Below are 16,819 nucleotides of genomic sequence, written 5' to 3'. Positions count from 1 at the left end.
TGAAAATATTAAATGTTTCACTTCCTCGGATGAAACCGAACCCACAACCTATCGTGATTACAGTCACATGCTTGTTATGTCGCTGTGGAACGAATGGTCCGGCTGGAAGATTAAATTAAATAAAAAAATTAAATTAGGAAAAAATTAGATTAGGAAGATTAAATTAAATATACAAATTAAGCACGCCATGTGTACAAGACCTCAATCGAGTGACCCGAGCGAGGTATTCTCGATCGCTTAACGGCACTCTCGACCGGTTGATCCTCGGCCGCCTCCCGACCACGTCCATTTGCAAAACGCCTTATTACGGAATTAAGGATAACGATATATCGACTTAAATATAAATTACTAGCGGCCCGCTCGCGGTTTCACCCGCGTGAACTACGTTATTATTAATTTCTGTCTCCATGACTACGTCCGTCCTAGTGACGTCCATGCAAAATTTGAGACTCCTAGCATTTGTAGTAACGAGGTTTCATACAAACTTTCGACCCTAAAAACAACCCCTTAGAAGTCGAATATTGCAAATTCCCGTCTTAGCGAGGTATACGTCCCGGAGGTATCCCGTCTTACGTCCTATAAGTAACTCCTATGCAAAATTTGAGATTCCTAGCACATGTAGTTTGTAAGATTTCGTGATGAGTAAGTGACCTTTCGATTTTATATATATAGATAATGTAGCAAAGACTTAAATCTGCTTTTCCCTACTGTCCTGTCCTAATCCTGTTATAATTATAAAGGTGTTAATTTGTGAGGATGGAAGTTTGTTTCGCTTTCACGCAAAAGCTACTTACTGAAAGAATTAATATGAAACTTTCCGCTTATATAACTTACACATGAAAATAAAACATAGGCAACTATTTATGTAAAGATTCGTATAATTTAACTTTAATAACTTTTAACTTAACTTAACTTTAATTTAATATTAATGACGACGTAGTAATGGGTGGGTGGCTAATTTAGTAATAAATGTAACCTTTTTTTGCCTTGGCAAGACAACGGAGTATATACACAAGGTTCCTATTGCCTACTCAGTGACATGTTGGATAGAGCACGAAGCCTAAAAAACGACTTAATATATATTTGTATATGCATCATCTACGTATATATTTAATGTTCTTACCGTGTAAATAACGAATTTTAAATACTATTAAGCTCTGCCAGGTTCCGCCATTCAACACACAATTACTCAAAAACTTAGCGGAAACTTGACGGAGAATTTATTCATAACACTAATTTCCCTCTGCCTAACCTGTTATATGCGGAGCATGAAGCTAGAAAAAACAAATTTATATAGCCATAAATAGTATGTAAGTAACCAACAATTTGAGTAATTAATTAATTAGGAGAGACACAAATATCTCGCCCTTAACAGGTTTTGACGGGATTTTTTATAGCGTCGCATAATAATATGAAACCAATCAAATTAAAAAAGCTATCGAAAATAACGTAAGTGATAACGGTAAAGTCCGGCTCTACGCCGGCGCGGGGTCACTGACCGATAAAGGCAGGTGTCGCTATTGAAACCCTTTTACATGAGATAAGAGATTAATTAATTATAGTTTGTGTGTATAACTTTCTTAAAGTTATTTTAGACGTGGGTGTAATGCCAGTTAAATAGAAATGGCCTGCTACTGTGTTATTATATTCAGTTAGGATATATTTGACCGCGTTATTTAAACATTTTTATCTATTTATATCGAACACACTTGAAAATTGAAGGCTAGTTCCTAGGTTAACAATAGCTAGTAAAGACGAAGATTAAGGAAGGATGGAGAAGGGGAGGCTTAAGCGAACATTTCCTTTCACAAAAACAAGTTTTTTTTATTGTTTATTTTTTCTTACACTACAGACTTATGGTCCGCACCTAACTAATTAGGTTATAACCTTCAAGACACAAAAGTCGGACGATTTCTGAAATACTATTGTAAAAGCAACCCTGGTATGCCGCCCTAGCCTCACATACTCGTATATATTTTCTTTACAAGACCTACACCAGTATCTGTAGTTGAGTGACATTTAGTAAAACAATAGATAGCACTTTATTAATATGCTTACAAGAATAACTTTAAGGATTTTACTAGTAAAAACAATGTACAAGGGATACAGATAGCTTTAAAACAGGTTGAGCATTAATTAGTTAGTTTTTACAAGATTCCCACAAATGGCTAAGACTGGGCTCTGTGAAGTCCATGGCTTATTTACTATTATGGCATAGATGGTGGCATCCTCATCTCATTCTAAAGGAGAAAAACAACAAATGTATAATGAATGTAAAAGATTGTGAACTGCACATGTAAGTAATGTAAGTTACATGATCGATTTTAATCTATGTTAATGTTTATTTTATTTTATTTACATACATAGATGTTTTAGCAAAGAAATTCATTCCTGTCACTTGTTTTTTTCAATTTGGGGCGTTTTGAGATCTAAAATACAGTTAATAATAATTTATATTTTTTCTCCATAGTAGTTAGTCATAGTAGTTAGTCATAGTCATATGAGGCTACAGCCACCATAGAAAATTCAGATTGGACTCCGTTCGACATCAACTGCACCGATTGAAAGTTCTCCCAAACTATCCCCACAGTGAATACACGTAAGAGAATAAGCAACTAAATTATAGGAAAACAGATTATATGAAATTGAATTTACTTCAAGGAATTATGTACTCCATATCCTCTGAGCTATGAGGTCTAAACTAAAGCTACCATTATTATTTACAGCAAGCAAGCTAGTATTATAAGTAATAAGTATATATAATACAATAGTTATTAACATACATACATGTATCTAAATCCAGTTCTTGCTATATTCGAGGTATTGGGAGCGCGGACTGGCGCCGACGTAAAAACTGGCCTTTCCTATAATAAAAATAGATAAAATTTGTAGAGAAGATTTATTGCTTTAATATGTAAATGTTTTTTATAATTTACATACGAAATGTATTTTTTCATTTTGTTTGGATACTAGAGTTTGTAGTTTTTTTCCATTGAATCCTTAAATTCTTATATGGCTATCGCGACACAAGGGGCGTTACCGTTAATGAACTTAAGGAGAATGAATTATTTTCGTCTTCCAGTTCTGCTATGCAGCAACTCCACAGTATCGTGAGTAACAGAAGAAAACAGCGACTGAAGTATCACGACATTAGATTTTATTTAACAGCCTGAACACTAACTAACTAGCATTTAGCTACCGTGTGTCATTCCATCAAGCGATTTTTATATTAAATATTTGTGCACTTTAATTTACCGTAAACGATACCATGCTTATTAAACATATTTACAGAATTATTCAAATAAAGCGGCTTCATAAAATATAGGCTGATCACACACTACTGTAGCGTATTATATCTATTTTTTTGTTTACATTCAGACAGACAGATATAGTGATATATCATCCCCTTCACATCACCTAACAATCTATGCTTATTTTTTTACCTTCACGTTGTATCCCGAATATATTTAACTGAGGGAATCTAGTATTATCCAGACACTGCGTGATGATCGACAAGGCGAGCAAATGAAAATAATTAATTTCTCCAAGTGGGGCTATAACCCAAAACCATCGCGCTTAAAGTAATACGCTGCGCCGCCATGCCACGATGTTCTCGATGTTCTAGTCAGGCAGAGATCACATTATGCTATAATATATAATTTAAATAAAGCCGCCTACGTCTTAATGCATAAAATATGAACAACACTTAAAATATCAATTTGGTTACAAGTAACAGTACCACAAAAGCTAATTTAAACACAAAATTCCGATATTAGCATAGGCAACTTATACACACACACATACAAACATACATATATTTAAATAAATCTTTATAAATTCTACTAATTAGTTATTAATGTTTACGATCGCGATATAAACTCAGAGCGGTCATCAAACCGGTCAAGTTCGATCCTACTTTTAATTCTCGTCCGGAATAACAAGTAAATCAATGAACTTAAAGTGTAACGCTGCTCTACATTATTACAAAAAAGGCAATTTTTTTAGATTTGCATTGTATCACATATTCGCACCGGGTAGAATGGGGAACCTAGTTTAAAATTCCCAATATTTGAGATATTACGTATGTAATTTTTGAGATAGTGTCTCAACTCTACCCCGTGCTTTATCTTATTGTCAGTTGAAGGAAATTATATATATCCCTGGAATGGAAAAACAAACTTACTACACAAACACAACACAAAAAACATTTACAGGCAGACGCAGGATTGCTGCGCCCTCAACTCGGCAGCAGCCTCATAAAAGAATATTTTAATTTTTTTCATTCAGTCGAGAACCCTAAATATTAAGCAAAAAAGATAAAAATTTCAAGTTTTCATTTTAGTTATTTAATAATTATCAACTTAATAACATCGATTATAACAGTACCCGCGACAGACTATAGCGCGCGTCGTTAAATATATATTTTTTATTTTTTTCCTTAACTGGAGATAAAATTCATTCAACTGTGGAGAATTGCTGTTTGGGTAATACGATAAAAAATAATATTAATTATATAAAAATACCAGAGAATTTTACCTTAAGAGAAATTATTCGAAAATCTTAGATTTAAGACTGATTAATATATTAATGATAATTGAGGCCATCGCGTGGATCGTGGAACAGTACGCGATGGCTTTGGGCTAACTCTCACTCGAGGCCTGTCCTATTTTCATTTTCTCGTTCTGTAACCAAGACAAAGCAAGGAATTAACTTCCGCCATTCAAACCGTATAAATCGAAAGTGAAGAAAATAGTGTAATATGTGGGATACAATGTGAAATTTTAAAAAACGTAGCATTTTTAATCTGAAACACTTTGGATTCAAAATTAAACATAGAGATTTTTTACAACTTAATAATTCCTGCTACTTTTAGTTATTATTATAATAGCAAAATTATAGGCAATATTTTCATAAAAACCTTCATACAATTTAACATAAAATGCCATATTTTTTTTAGAGAAACAGTTTCCGTGAGTAAAGGACATCAACGCGCTCATTTATATTTTTAAGTTTTAAACACTTGCATCGTATTACAAATATTTATTATGCCAGGCCGGCGCCGTAGCAGTGACTACATCTAATTGTAGACACGATGGTTATTGGTTCGACCCCCTTCGAAGGGATTACTAACGTTTCAATTATTATAAATAGGACAAAATACGGCGTTGAGTTTTACATCTCGGCTTCTTTTCGTCTTCTGCACAGTCTTGTGGGCTCCTCCCCCTAGTTTCTATTCATTTACTTAATATTTAAATTATGTCAATATTTTTAAGCAGGTAAATGAATATGTTATATAAAAAAATAGATTAATAGCAATCAATATACGCTACCAAACACTTAATTGAAAATCAGTCTGGAAAGATTTAACTCTGGAAAACGTGTGGAACGATTTAGTTATTTTGTAGTTCAAAAAGGTAACAGAAGTAATACAGCACAGCAGTTACGACGAGTTTGCATGTAATGAGTACTGGTTTATGGGTCATAATCAGAAAAGTGGACATTTTCGAATTCGTAACGTAACTGATAAGTAACAACACTGATAATGTTTGTTACGAAACTGATGACATAAGGCATTATACACAACAAAATAACGATATTATATGAATAAAACTATTGTTTTTTTTATTTAATGAGACACAGATCAAAATTTTAAAGGTTCAATCGTTGAATTAACAGATTATAAATGTAAGAAGAAAACATAACAAAGTGAGAATATTAACAATATAATAATGCTAGTTCGTAACGTAATAAACTTATATTTCTAGTTAGAGATCACAAAGTTAATGATAAAATTAAATTCACTTTAAAATATATCAAAATTTGAGTCGTTATCATTGGAATTAAGTTTAATGCTTTGTAAGTGTTTATTCCGCATATCTTCATATTTAATAGGATTGGTCTTTTTAAGACGTTCTCTATATCTAAAAAAAAAAGCATTTGTTTCAGCATTTGACATAGGAGCTTACGCTTACTGAAAATACAAAAATATATATCAAAAAATAATAATCACAAAATCACAACTAATTTCAGAAAGAATAAAAATAAATTTTAACTAAATCGGTTCAGCTGTTTCTGAGATTAGCGTGCACAAACACATAGACAAACAAGCAAACATGCAAAAAAACTTAAAAATCATTATTTTTGGTTACTTTACGTTATGAAAAGTCACTAATAATTTTTTTCATATGCCAGCAATTTTTTTTTCTTATATACATATCTTCCATATACAAGCACCGGTTCGATAAAATTTTATTATAAACATATATAAGAAAACATTGGTACCGTAATTGTGAACTAGGCTTCATATTTTCTCAGTTTCGTTACGTAACGAAATATAACGAAATTGAGAACGAAGTCTGAGAAATTCTAACCTTTTTAAATATTTGCTCATAAGCCACGTGTTGCATGTGCAAGCACTGACGTTCTTTTTTGAGATTTTGTAAAAAGAAGCAAATAACATAAACAAGAAAACCAAATTATAGAATACTTACCAAAATAAAAGCCGTTTATAACCCTGAGATGTAATTTTACGCATTCCCTTTAAAACATTTGAACCCCTCAACTGCTGCGAGAACACTACTGGTTGTAGCTACGACAGCATTGACTTTTAGAATAATGGTGCCACAATAAAGAATAATATTAAACACCATTCAAAATAATTGCGTTCATAATTTAATTGTACGTTACTAGCCCTGAGTAACGAAAAGACAATATTTTGGGACAAATTTAGTTAATTAATATATATTATTTATTAAATAATGTATCAATAAAAGTAGTTCTATTTAATATTATGCATAAAGTAAAGTAATATAAACATATCTGAAATCAAATAAAACCATAAATATTCGTAACAAACCAATTTTTAAAAAGTAAAGTGGTGAATGGGACACGAAAAATTGTATGGAAGCATTTTGAAAAGTTTTTTGCAACTAACAAAAAATACTATTATTAGCCTTAATACATTTAAGATATTACAAAAATCTTTAAGTTAATAAGTAAATTTATCTTAAATGGCAAAATATTTAAATTATCTTTAAAATTGTATTTTTAAAATGCATTCAAAGTAGCGGGACAAGAAAAGACACAAAATGTGCACTTTTTCTGATTATGACCCTTATAAGACCCTGGCAATAGCCGGGATTAATGCCAGGAGGAAGAAGAGTACTGGTTTATAAGGAAAATACTTAGAATTATGAAGCTCGCTTGGGACTCAAAGTGTACCTGTAAACACGACTGGTTATAAGTTCGATCCTCACTGGAAAAAATGAAATATATATTTTAATTTTTTCGCTTGATGTCGAAACAAAGCGCGGCGTTAAGTTCCGCTACTCCGCCAAATTTGGCAGATAGTGGGAAACGGAGTGTCTTAACACTAGGTTTCCTCTGCTTACCCCGCTGTGTGCAGGATACAGCGTGAAGCTGAGTTATTTATTTTTGCATTTATTCTTACTACTATTTATTCTACCGGTACTTAGTGACTTACAGCAGCAGTAGTGCAGAGCAAAACGCTGAAATGTCGCATATGGTCCTTGGGGAGTGTAGACGAGCACTTAGACAGGATTGCCTGAAGTTTCTATGGAATTAGGTAACGGGCTTTCATGTTTTATAGTCAGATATATAAAACAAAAGCAAATAATATTTCAAACTTAGTTCTAAAAAAGCTTTTGTTATTTTTTTGTCATTTAATCTTCAATTTATATATAAAATGTAAGTATTGTCAGTACATATTTTAATATAACTTCATGGATATTCACATAATCGATACGAGCACTAGAAAGATCTAACCATTGTTTGTATTCTGCGGACGCGTTAGATGAATGGGCGTCACTTCTAGTACCACTTTCTTGAGATGAATACATAAATACTTTCTTGCCTCCTGACCCCGAACTACGAGCCAGTAACCGTTTTACGAACAATACGCAAATCTCCTTTATTACGTAAGCTTAAAATAATTAGTGTTTTCTTAGGTAGGTTCTTAGTTAGAGAGCCTGGTGTTAAGACATTCCGTTTCTCACTTTCTGTGCGTTGCGGACTTTACGTGTTGAGTGGTGGAACTAAACTCCACGATTAATAAACATATATTTCATCAAAATTATCGGTTTGAATGACTGAGAAGCGAAAATCAACGTGTTATTTCATTAAACTATTAGTTTTATACGAAAGTTTGTATAAAGAAAATAAAATGTTTTTAATATGTTAACAGATACAAATGGAGAAAAAAAGTACCTTATCACTAGGTTCTCTCTGCACACCTGCTTTTTACTAGATTGGTTCAAATTAGACAAAGATTGCTAGCAGATTCGGCCATTATCCTCACTGGGAAAAAATAATATATTGTGTTCATGATTTCTTTTAAGAATACATTTTATACTTCGACTGCAACGCGTCTTCCGAGTCTAATTGTACTTTACTTTACTTACTATATAACTTACCATCGTCCACAAACTGGTTGAAGATTATTGTATTTTTTTTGTATAAAAAAATATACAGCTAAAAAACATACAAATAAACAAACTAAAAAGTATTACGCATAATACTAGCGAAAGCAAGATAGCATAGGAAAAAACATGAACTTTGTGTATACTTAGTTATTAGAGAGTTACAACTTTCAGGTTAATATGTTTAGGAGTAACTAAAATAGGTATTTTGTGGCTCACACTACTAGAGAGGAAAGGTGGGCACATGTCCATATGTTACATTGATTATGCATTTTACAGTTCAGCTTACTAAAGTATTTATTATAAAATGGAAAGTTCTAGAAATTCCTTTTTTTCAGCTTCACGCTGTATCCCGCACACAGCAGGGTAGGCAAAGAGAACATAGTGATAAGACACTCCGTTGCCCACTTTCCGCCGAATTTTGGAGGCATTGCGTATTGAGCTGCGGAGACAAGCAAGCAACGGCAGAGGCAAGAAATGAAAATATAAATTTAAATAAATATTTCATCCATTTCCTCGAGTAGGGATTGAACCCTCTTTGTGCTCTTACGGTAGGACTGGATTCTCTCAAATGGAAGTACATACTAGTAAATATAATTTTTGGCCTGTTTATAGTATTAAATATGCGAATAATGTACGAAAAATTTAAAAATTTACAAACTTACTTATATTATTTTTGTTATCATTATATTTTAATGATACGCAAAATTTTAGGAAGCGTCATCATGTCTTATTCATTCAATAACCTCGGGTTTTTACTAATAATAATCAATGTCTGAACTCTGACAATATAAACTTTATATGGGACCTTGTGACAATTTGTAGAATTGATTTTCCTTTAATATATATTTTTATTCTCAGTAAACATTTATTACTTAATTTTATATTTAACTTTATGGCATTTATATTTTTTAAATGTAAATGACTATATTTTAGCAATAACAGAAAAAAAGTTAAACAACTCCATCGATATCGAGGAAAGCTAGTTCAAAATACAAATAATGACAAAAACATTTAGCGTGGAGCGTGTGTGGACCGTTATGCGCGGTATAAAGGTGGACGCGCGACGCACCGGCGCAGTGTCCGCCGCCCGCCATGAGGTTATACACGCTTGTTACACTGTGCGCGTGCGCGTTGTACGCCAGCGCCGCGTCCATCCCCGTGCCGGAGAGGAAGATCGATGCTCTAGATAACGTTGACTTAGACAATGTAGAGCCAGAGCTGGTCGATCAACCTTCGGTCCAAGATCTCGATAACAGTCTACGTAAGGTACCGGATATTCCCGTTAAAGTTATCGACGCGCCAGTCGTTCTGGATGAAAATTCAAATGAGTATATCCCAGATAAAGATGAAAACATCAACGTCAAAAGAATCGAAATTGATCTAAATAACCCTGGACTACCTCAACGCCAGGAACATGAAACGCAAAATCCAGGGAACTATGGTGAAAAAGAGAGGGCTGTGTATCAAATATTACAAAAAGCTAAAGAGGCGCAATCCATTTTTACTAAAGGAGTAAATGATATATCTGACAGCTTCTATAACTTAAACAAACACAGTGACGAAATTCCAGCGGTTTTGGAAAATATACGAAAATTGAATGTCTCATTTTCAAATGAAATTATTGAACTTAACAACACTATAAGAACTTATCTGGAACCCACGCCAATAGAAGTTAATAATGAGCACCAAAATAATGTAAGACTTAATTACGTTGAATCAAAATTACAAAATTTACATTCAAATTTTAAAAACGGTGTTGACATTTTAAATGAAGGCTTTGAACTTCTTTCAATACTTCAGGAAGAAGATGAAGTTGCCAAATCAGAAACTAAGACATTGGTAAAAGAAGAAAATGAATCAGTCAAAGAAGATGCAGCATCATCCGCTGCTCCTAGTTCTTCTACCGCAGCACCTGCACCTATACAGGTGCCTGCAAATGGCTTTAACTCGTTTATAGGATTTTTTACTACGACTGTTTCCAACATGCTATCAAACGTAACCTCAGTGTTTCAGAATAACATAGCACAGCCTATAAACATTTTCCAAGGTTTTCGACCAATTAATGTTCAACCAACACAAAAACCTCAAGATGTAAAACCAGCAGGTGCACAATCTGACGATGCTGGATCAGCTCCAGCACCGTCTCCGACTCCAGCGCCATCTCAATGGGGACCACAAGCTTTTTTCCAACAATTTCAGAATTCTATTCAAAATCTCGTTAATGGTGGACAAGCCAACCAACAAAACCAACAATCGCAAGCGCCAGCTCAGCCAGCACCCAGCGGACCTATCTCACAAGCATTTCAAAATATAGTACAATTTATACAACGACCAGGCCAAGCTCTATCACCACAACCGGCTAATCCCAGCCCTGTACCACAAAATCCTGTAAGTCAAAGCGCACCTCCGAAGAACCCTGAAAGTGTACCTCAACCGCAAGCAGATGCGGTTCCCGTGCCTGCATCTAACCCAGTTGCTGCATCAGTCCCAACCTCACCTGTAGTAGCACAACCAGTGCAGTCCGCTGCCGCTTCTCAACCTGTTGCCGTTCAACAAGTGGCTGCCCAAGAACAACCTGCTCAAGGCGGACCAATACAACAACTAGTTCAAAATAATCCCATTATCAAAGGCATTCAATCCGCAGTACAGAGAATACAAGGAAACCCGAGCTCAGCAGATACGCCACGATATGAAGTTGTTGTAGACGAGAAAAAGGAAAAAGAAAATTTGGAGAACAAAGGACACGGAGGCCCAAATCAACAAAACAATCAACAAGGTTAGTTATAATAATTTTGTTAGTATAGTAATTAAATATTACTTTTTCCAGTAATTATTTTATAAATATATTTATTTCCATAGCGACTGTGACTGCGTGGATGAATTTCGTAACCGGTCTTATAGGTTCGATAAGTGCGGCGATAAACGGTACAGCTAACACTGTGTCCACGGCCGTTAACACCGCTATAAACACTATAGGCACAAACGTCCAGGTACCACGCGCCACGCGCCGTAAGGCCGTGTCGAGCTTTCTGTGTCTTACAAACAGCGAAACGACGCTTTGTGTACTTTTAACTATTAAGCTAAGTTATTACTGTGTTAACCAAATATTTAAATGTTGTGTTTTAATACCTGCTATCTTTGTTTTTTTAATGAATTTCGTTCTAATTGGAGATAGTACTGAATATAAATATTTTTACAAAGTTTTTCAGTACGTTCCAAGTAACCAGTTTCAGTTTGGTCGTGTTAGATTGTTTAGGCGCGGTTCAATATTACTGTTCTTTGATTTGATCTTAATAAAATTGTTGAAAATTTTCGATTTTTAGAGAATATTAAAAATGCTGTCAACAGAATGGGGAACGGAGTTTGTTAGCATTAGGTTTCCTCTGTTTGCCCCGCTGTGTGCAATATACAGGGACATAACAAAAAACATTAATATAAACGTCCATTTTTAAAAAGCATATTTTATAATATTTTATAGGATTTTTTATTCGTTTAGGACAAATATAGTTACCTATATATATAAAAATAACTAACAATATTAAATGTTTTAAACCTCTTAAACCTAAAAAAATATTCATCAGGCCCTCGCGGCACTGTAGAACATCGTCTACAAACGCAGATGATGGTGAATAGTTTTGAGTTTGATTTCAACTCAAGGCAATGATATAATTATTTACTTTTTATTTCCATACTTCTGATACACAATACAAAACGAGGCGATGAATTTAAGAAAGGAGTGCTTCAAAATTAGGTTCTAAATGTATACTCTCAAATTATACCACGTACTAACAATTTATAATAATGTTTCAAGTTAAAATATTATTTAACTTTCAGGGAGTGTTAACGACAGCGGCAGGTTAGATGAGAAAATTGAAGAGCAAAAAGACAAACCTGTTGCCGTTCTTGCCGAAGCGGGTTTCGAAGCCGCTATCAAACCAGAAGAAGTAAAATTGATTGCAGACAAGACTGACTGAGTCGTAGTGTGATACAGTAGTAATTATTTATTTATTAAGTTTATTTTTTAATGTAAATAAGAAAAGGAACGTTTCTCAAATAAATGTTTTGAAACAGTTTCTCATAATTTGTGTACTTTTATTTCTTAGTTTTTTAAAATATCTTTTTTAAAACAAATTGAAGCGATAATGAATACGTGTAGGTTACCTGTGGTGGTTGCCTGTGTCTCAAAAAGTATTCAACCAATGTTGATGATAGTTGGACTACTGCCAAGTTGGAATAAATCAAATAGAATCATCCCGATACAACTTTTAGTTTTTGGGTTTGTCGACAAACCTATAAACTTACTAACCGGTCAGATCTTCATACTCAAATATTATTAAGTATATACGATTTTAACAATGTCGAATACACACTACCTACATGTCAAATTGATGATGTCTTTTTTTAAAAGCCTAGGTCAGTTAATAATAATTAAAAGACGTAGCAGTACTCCTTAGAATGTGTATTGTAATTGTACTTTATAGAACAATTCAAATGCATTATATATTATATATTAGAATGACACCGTTTAAGTGAACTTGCACAACAGGTAAAAAAATAGAATTATCTGCCTTTACTCTAACTTAAAAAAAAATAGAATTATCTTTAAGAAACATTCAATCTATTGTAAAACAAGTATAAAAACGAAACACTGTTTAAAATCATTATGCCAATGTTTATTTAAATATAATTATAGTTTTTAGTTACAGTCCGTTCTGAGTAGTGTTCGTCGTAGAAAATCGTAAAAGACCGTCAGTAGCCGATACCCTTCCTTCTGTGTCTTCTGTTTTCACATATCAATGAAATAGCGATTAATAACATTACGACCTGAAAAAAAAATTGTTAAAAATATTCAAGAGCTTCTTAATTTTCCAAATATTGCGTGTTGAGTGACGGAACTTAACGCTACGCTTTGTCTTGTCATCAGAACAAGAAAATTAAAATAATTCATCCATTCTTCACGCTATATCCCTAGTGGGGCAGTCAGGGAGAACAGAGCGCCAAACGCTACGGTCTCTACATACCTCTTTCGCTTCGTTCACTGTCATCAACCTCTTCATACAGGCCCTCCGGGCGGTTCTCATGCTTCCGACGTCTTCCCCTATCTCTCTTACCTCGTGCTCCTACGCTCACTGGTCGATTATAAATCGTTTTGGTATTCTTTCATCACACATCATTTCATTCGACGTACCCACACCAGCTGAGCCCAGAACTTATGACATTAACAGTCGCCACAACAGATAATGGATCAATAAACTCACCTGTGCAATATCAACACATATCAATATATTTAGAATTATATTCAAAATATATTGAACAAACTCCGCGGCGACCTCCTGGCATCCTCTCTCGTAAGCTTTGACCTTGTTGCAGGTGAATATATTTAAATCATCTAAGCTTCCTCCTATTTGGGAGACATCTATATTATTGATGTCAAAGTCGGGACAGCAAGTGATAGGTATTGCACCTTCATACGAGTCCGGCCCAGTTGTTCCGCAGCACTTCAACTATGACATATTTTCATGTGGTAACCAAAATATGACAACTATTTTAGAAAACGTAAAAAATATTTACGTAGCTAGAAAACTAATAACAATTAATAGTTCAGAAAGTGTCCGATATTTGTATGTGAAATATATTCGTGAACCTGTTTTTCTTCCCGCTACGTTAAGACACTGTGTTCACCATTTTCCACTAATTTTTGTGGAATAACGAATGGCAGAACTCAACGTTTAGCTTTGTTTCGTTACGAGGGCGAAGAAATGAAAATAATTAATTTCCCAAAGTGTTTGCCTCGATGGCGTCAGGAAAAAAATATCATACGTAAATATTCGTATGGCACTTACAAGCGGCTCCCATATTTGAACACCCTCTAAATGCGCTGTTGTTTCGTTTACCACAAGATCCGTGATATCTGCCATACTGTTACTGTACAGTACAGTGCTAACTATGGTTGATATTGCAAAACAGAAGATGATTACAGAGTACTGAAAATAAGAAAAAACATAATTATTATAGCGATAGGTGTGTGTGAATAATATATACAGATAAAATAAAATTGAAGTGTCCGTTAGTATAAATAATTAATAAACTCGAAGATTACTTCGATTATTAAATTACTGTCATTTACTATTTGCACACAAACGTTACTGCTCTAGTGACACATTCCATTTGTCATTTCGGTATCTATGATTTTTATGTTACAACTTAGGTATAGGTAAGTCATAACGCTTTCTTTGAGTAATCTTAAAAAAAATCTGAAAATTGTTCGTTGGAAAGATTATGGATTTTAAGCAATAAGCACCTAAGTGAATAAAGTATTAGGTAGTGTAGGTATTTATTAGCTTCACGCTGAACGCCCACACCAGGATAGACAGAAGGAACCTATCGTTAAGTCACCCCGTTTCCCATTTTCCGCTGAATTTTGGAGGTATTGCATGTTGAGTAGCAGAAATAAACACCGCGCTTTGTCTCCTGAACACAGCGAAGAAATGTAAATATTAAAATATCATTTTCTCGAATCGGAATCGCCACATCTTTTTTTTTATTTCTTTGTAAATTTCGATACGCTTTGTCTCAGACTCAGGGTTTGCGCGGAGAACGGGGTGTCTGAGTATTCGCTTTGTTATTTGACAAAAAAATAATAAACTAATTAAATACAAACCGTGATTAACAGACAATTGTTCTTCGTCACCGCACCGCAACATCCACAGAAGAAGATTGCAGTAAAAATACTACCAAATGCAATAACAAACATCCCAACAGTTTGAAATGCTTCTATTTGTGTATTTTTCAATTCTACTATGATTACAACACCAGCTGCAACTATCCCTAAACCTAATTTCTAATAAAATAAAAATAAATAAATTAAGTATTTCAAAACTATTTAAAACAGGTGACGAAAAAGGGAGGCAGTGTCAAACAGAAACTAATATTAAAGATCTTGAATATTTGAGCACAGAAAAAACTAAGCTTCTTAATCAACTCAATCAAAGGTACACGCGTACTATGTATCCTTTTAATCACATTTTTGACCCACTTTTGTAAAACAAGGAATTTGACATTTTATTAAATAACTAGAGGCCCGTGCGGCTACGCCCGCTTGAAATATACAAATATTTATTTAAATGTATTTAAAAAAAAACCGACCAAGCACAAGTCAGACTCGCTCACAGAGGGTTCTGTAGAAATTTCAACTTTTGTCGAACTAAGTACCTTAAATTGACATGACTTTTTTATTTATGAACCGATTGTAATAAAATAAATCCTAGATGTTTTCGGAAGATTGCCAGAATCCAATAGTGAAAACTGCATCTAAATCGGTTTTCGGTGTTCGGCACAGAAAATTTTTAAAAATCATTGTTTTGGATTCTATTACGTTTATAAAGGTTCCTAATATATATTTTGTAAATATCTTCCAAGTACATTCTCTTTTTATCTGAAAACTGGTGCTTCCCATGTGCTCCCATTTTAATTTGGGCCGGTTGTAACTATTATCTATGCCATCTATGAGAAACATATAAGTCTTAGATTTGCATTAAGTATGTGCGCCACAAGTAGACGATAATGAATAACTTAATTTCAACTTTTTTTTTAACTGTCTGAATTTGTTTTGTTACGAGTATGCCACGAACCCATTCCAAATCTTCCCTTGGAGCTACGATTACGAAATTTGGCAAAAAGTGAAAACTGAGAAAGAAGAAGAACAAGAGAAACGCCCGCAAAGTAAAGTTAATCTAATATTTATTATACAAACTAAAATTAATAACTATTTAAATTGCTAAGATTTTATTTAGCCAATTTGTTATTATTTTTATTTTTACACATTAAGATGTATTTGCAAATATAGGGAATTACGACATATTGCACAGGTTTTAGTTAAAATTTATAATTAAAAATGAAAAATAATAATAATAAATGTAAAGAGGTTCTTTAATGAAATACAATACATTTACCACAATTTTATTAACCGTGACCGTGAATAGTTCGCTTCATCACTAGTCAGTATATTCTTTAATGCTCTGCAAATCAAATACTACGAGTACACGCACATTTAAAACTTACAATTAAGATCACATTGACGGCTACGAAGAGGTATTTCAAAATACAGAAACACATTTTGATTTGATAAATCTGTAAGGTTTACTCTGAGTTTACTTGTTACGTTAGTTCGATAGACTGTGTAGGGCTGTAGTAGGTACTTCCCTGATATAAAATCTACAGTTATTTGCTTTGTTAAGTGGTTGATAGGAAAACACTTTAACATTGCATATTAAACCTCTGTCAAGAGATACTCATTGGTACCTACATAAATGGCTATGTAGACATGTATCAATGTATCAATATTGAAAAATATAAACTGCTATTTGCATTATAGTCAT

General features: G+C 33.7%; 2 protein-coding genes across 4 annotated transcripts; one reads left to right on the top strand and one right to left on the bottom strand.

The window, feature by feature from the left end:
- Positions 1-9,527: 9,527 nt before the first annotated feature.
- On the top strand, positions 9,528-12,522 carry LOC146530625 (uncharacterized). Of its 2 annotated transcripts, XM_085199269.1 has the most exons (3): positions 9,528-11,217; positions 11,301-11,431; positions 12,276-12,522. In XM_085199269.1, exons 1-3 carry the CDS (start codon positions 9,534-9,536, stop codon positions 12,300-12,302), a joined length of 1,842 nt encoding a protein of 613 aa, XP_085055395.1. In that variant the 5' UTR covers positions 9,528-9,533; the 3' UTR covers positions 12,303-12,522. The 2 variants fall into 2 exon arrangements, with proteins under 2 accessions (XP_085055395.1, XP_085055396.1); XM_085199270.1 differs by lacking the exon at positions 11,301-11,431.
- A 570-nt stretch (positions 12,523-13,092) lies between these two features.
- On the bottom strand, positions 13,093-16,662 carry LOC146530624 (23 kDa integral membrane protein-like). 2 transcript variants are annotated; one of them, XM_085199271.1, is made up of 5 exons: positions 16,503-16,662; positions 15,103-15,282; positions 14,285-14,425; positions 13,700-13,945; positions 13,093-13,265 (listed from the first exon to the last, which is right to left on the bottom strand). In XM_085199271.1, exons 1-5 carry the CDS (start codon positions 16,554-16,556, stop codon positions 13,191-13,193), a joined length of 696 nt encoding a protein of 231 aa, XP_085055397.1. In that variant the 5' UTR covers positions 16,557-16,662; the 3' UTR covers positions 13,093-13,190. The 2 variants fall into 2 exon arrangements, with proteins under 2 accessions (XP_085055397.1, XP_085055399.1); XM_085199273.1 differs by lacking the exon at positions 15,103-15,282 and having other exon boundaries at positions 16,503-16,643.
- Positions 16,663-16,819: the final 157 nt, after the last annotated feature.

This window comes from Heliconius melpomene, chromosome 16 (genome assembly GCF_056956725.1).
Source record: "Heliconius melpomene rosina isolate 202511_hmr_F chromosome 16, ASM5695672v1, whole genome shotgun sequence".
NCBI classification, from domain to species: Eukaryota; Metazoa; Arthropoda; class Insecta; order Lepidoptera; family Nymphalidae; genus Heliconius; species Heliconius melpomene.
Note: the sequence above shows the minus strand (reverse complement) of the source record. Positions and strands in the feature narration are given on the sequence as shown.

What these genes read in the sequence shown, in the direction of transcription:
- LOC146530625 (XM_085199269.1), top strand. Translation starts at nt 9,534, where the DNA reads ATGAGGTTATACACGCTTGTTACACTGTGCGCGTGCGCGTTGTACGCC. An exon ending in TCAACAAAACAATCAACAAG is followed by an intron (nt 11,218 to 11,300) that starts GTTAGTTATAAT and finishes TTATTTCCATAG; the next exon opens with CGACTGTGACTGCGTGGATG. An exon ending in CTATAGGCACAAACGTCCAG is followed by an intron (nt 11,432 to 12,275) that starts GTACCACGCGCC and finishes TTTAACTTTCAG; the next exon opens with GGAGTGTTAACGACAGCGGC.
- LOC146530624 (XM_085199271.1), bottom strand. Translation starts at nt 16,556, where the DNA reads ATGTGTTTCTGTATTTTGAAATACCTCTTCGTAGCCGTCAATGTGATC. An exon ending in TTCAAATATGGGAGCCGCTT is followed by an intron (nt 13,946 to 14,284) that starts GTAAGTGCCATA and finishes AATATGTCATAG; the next exon opens with TTGAAGTGCTGCGGAACAAC. An exon ending in TATGTGTTGATATTGCACAG is followed by an intron (nt 13,266 to 13,699) that starts GTGAGTTTATTG and finishes TTTTTTTTTCAG; the next exon opens with GTCGTAATGTTATTAATCGC.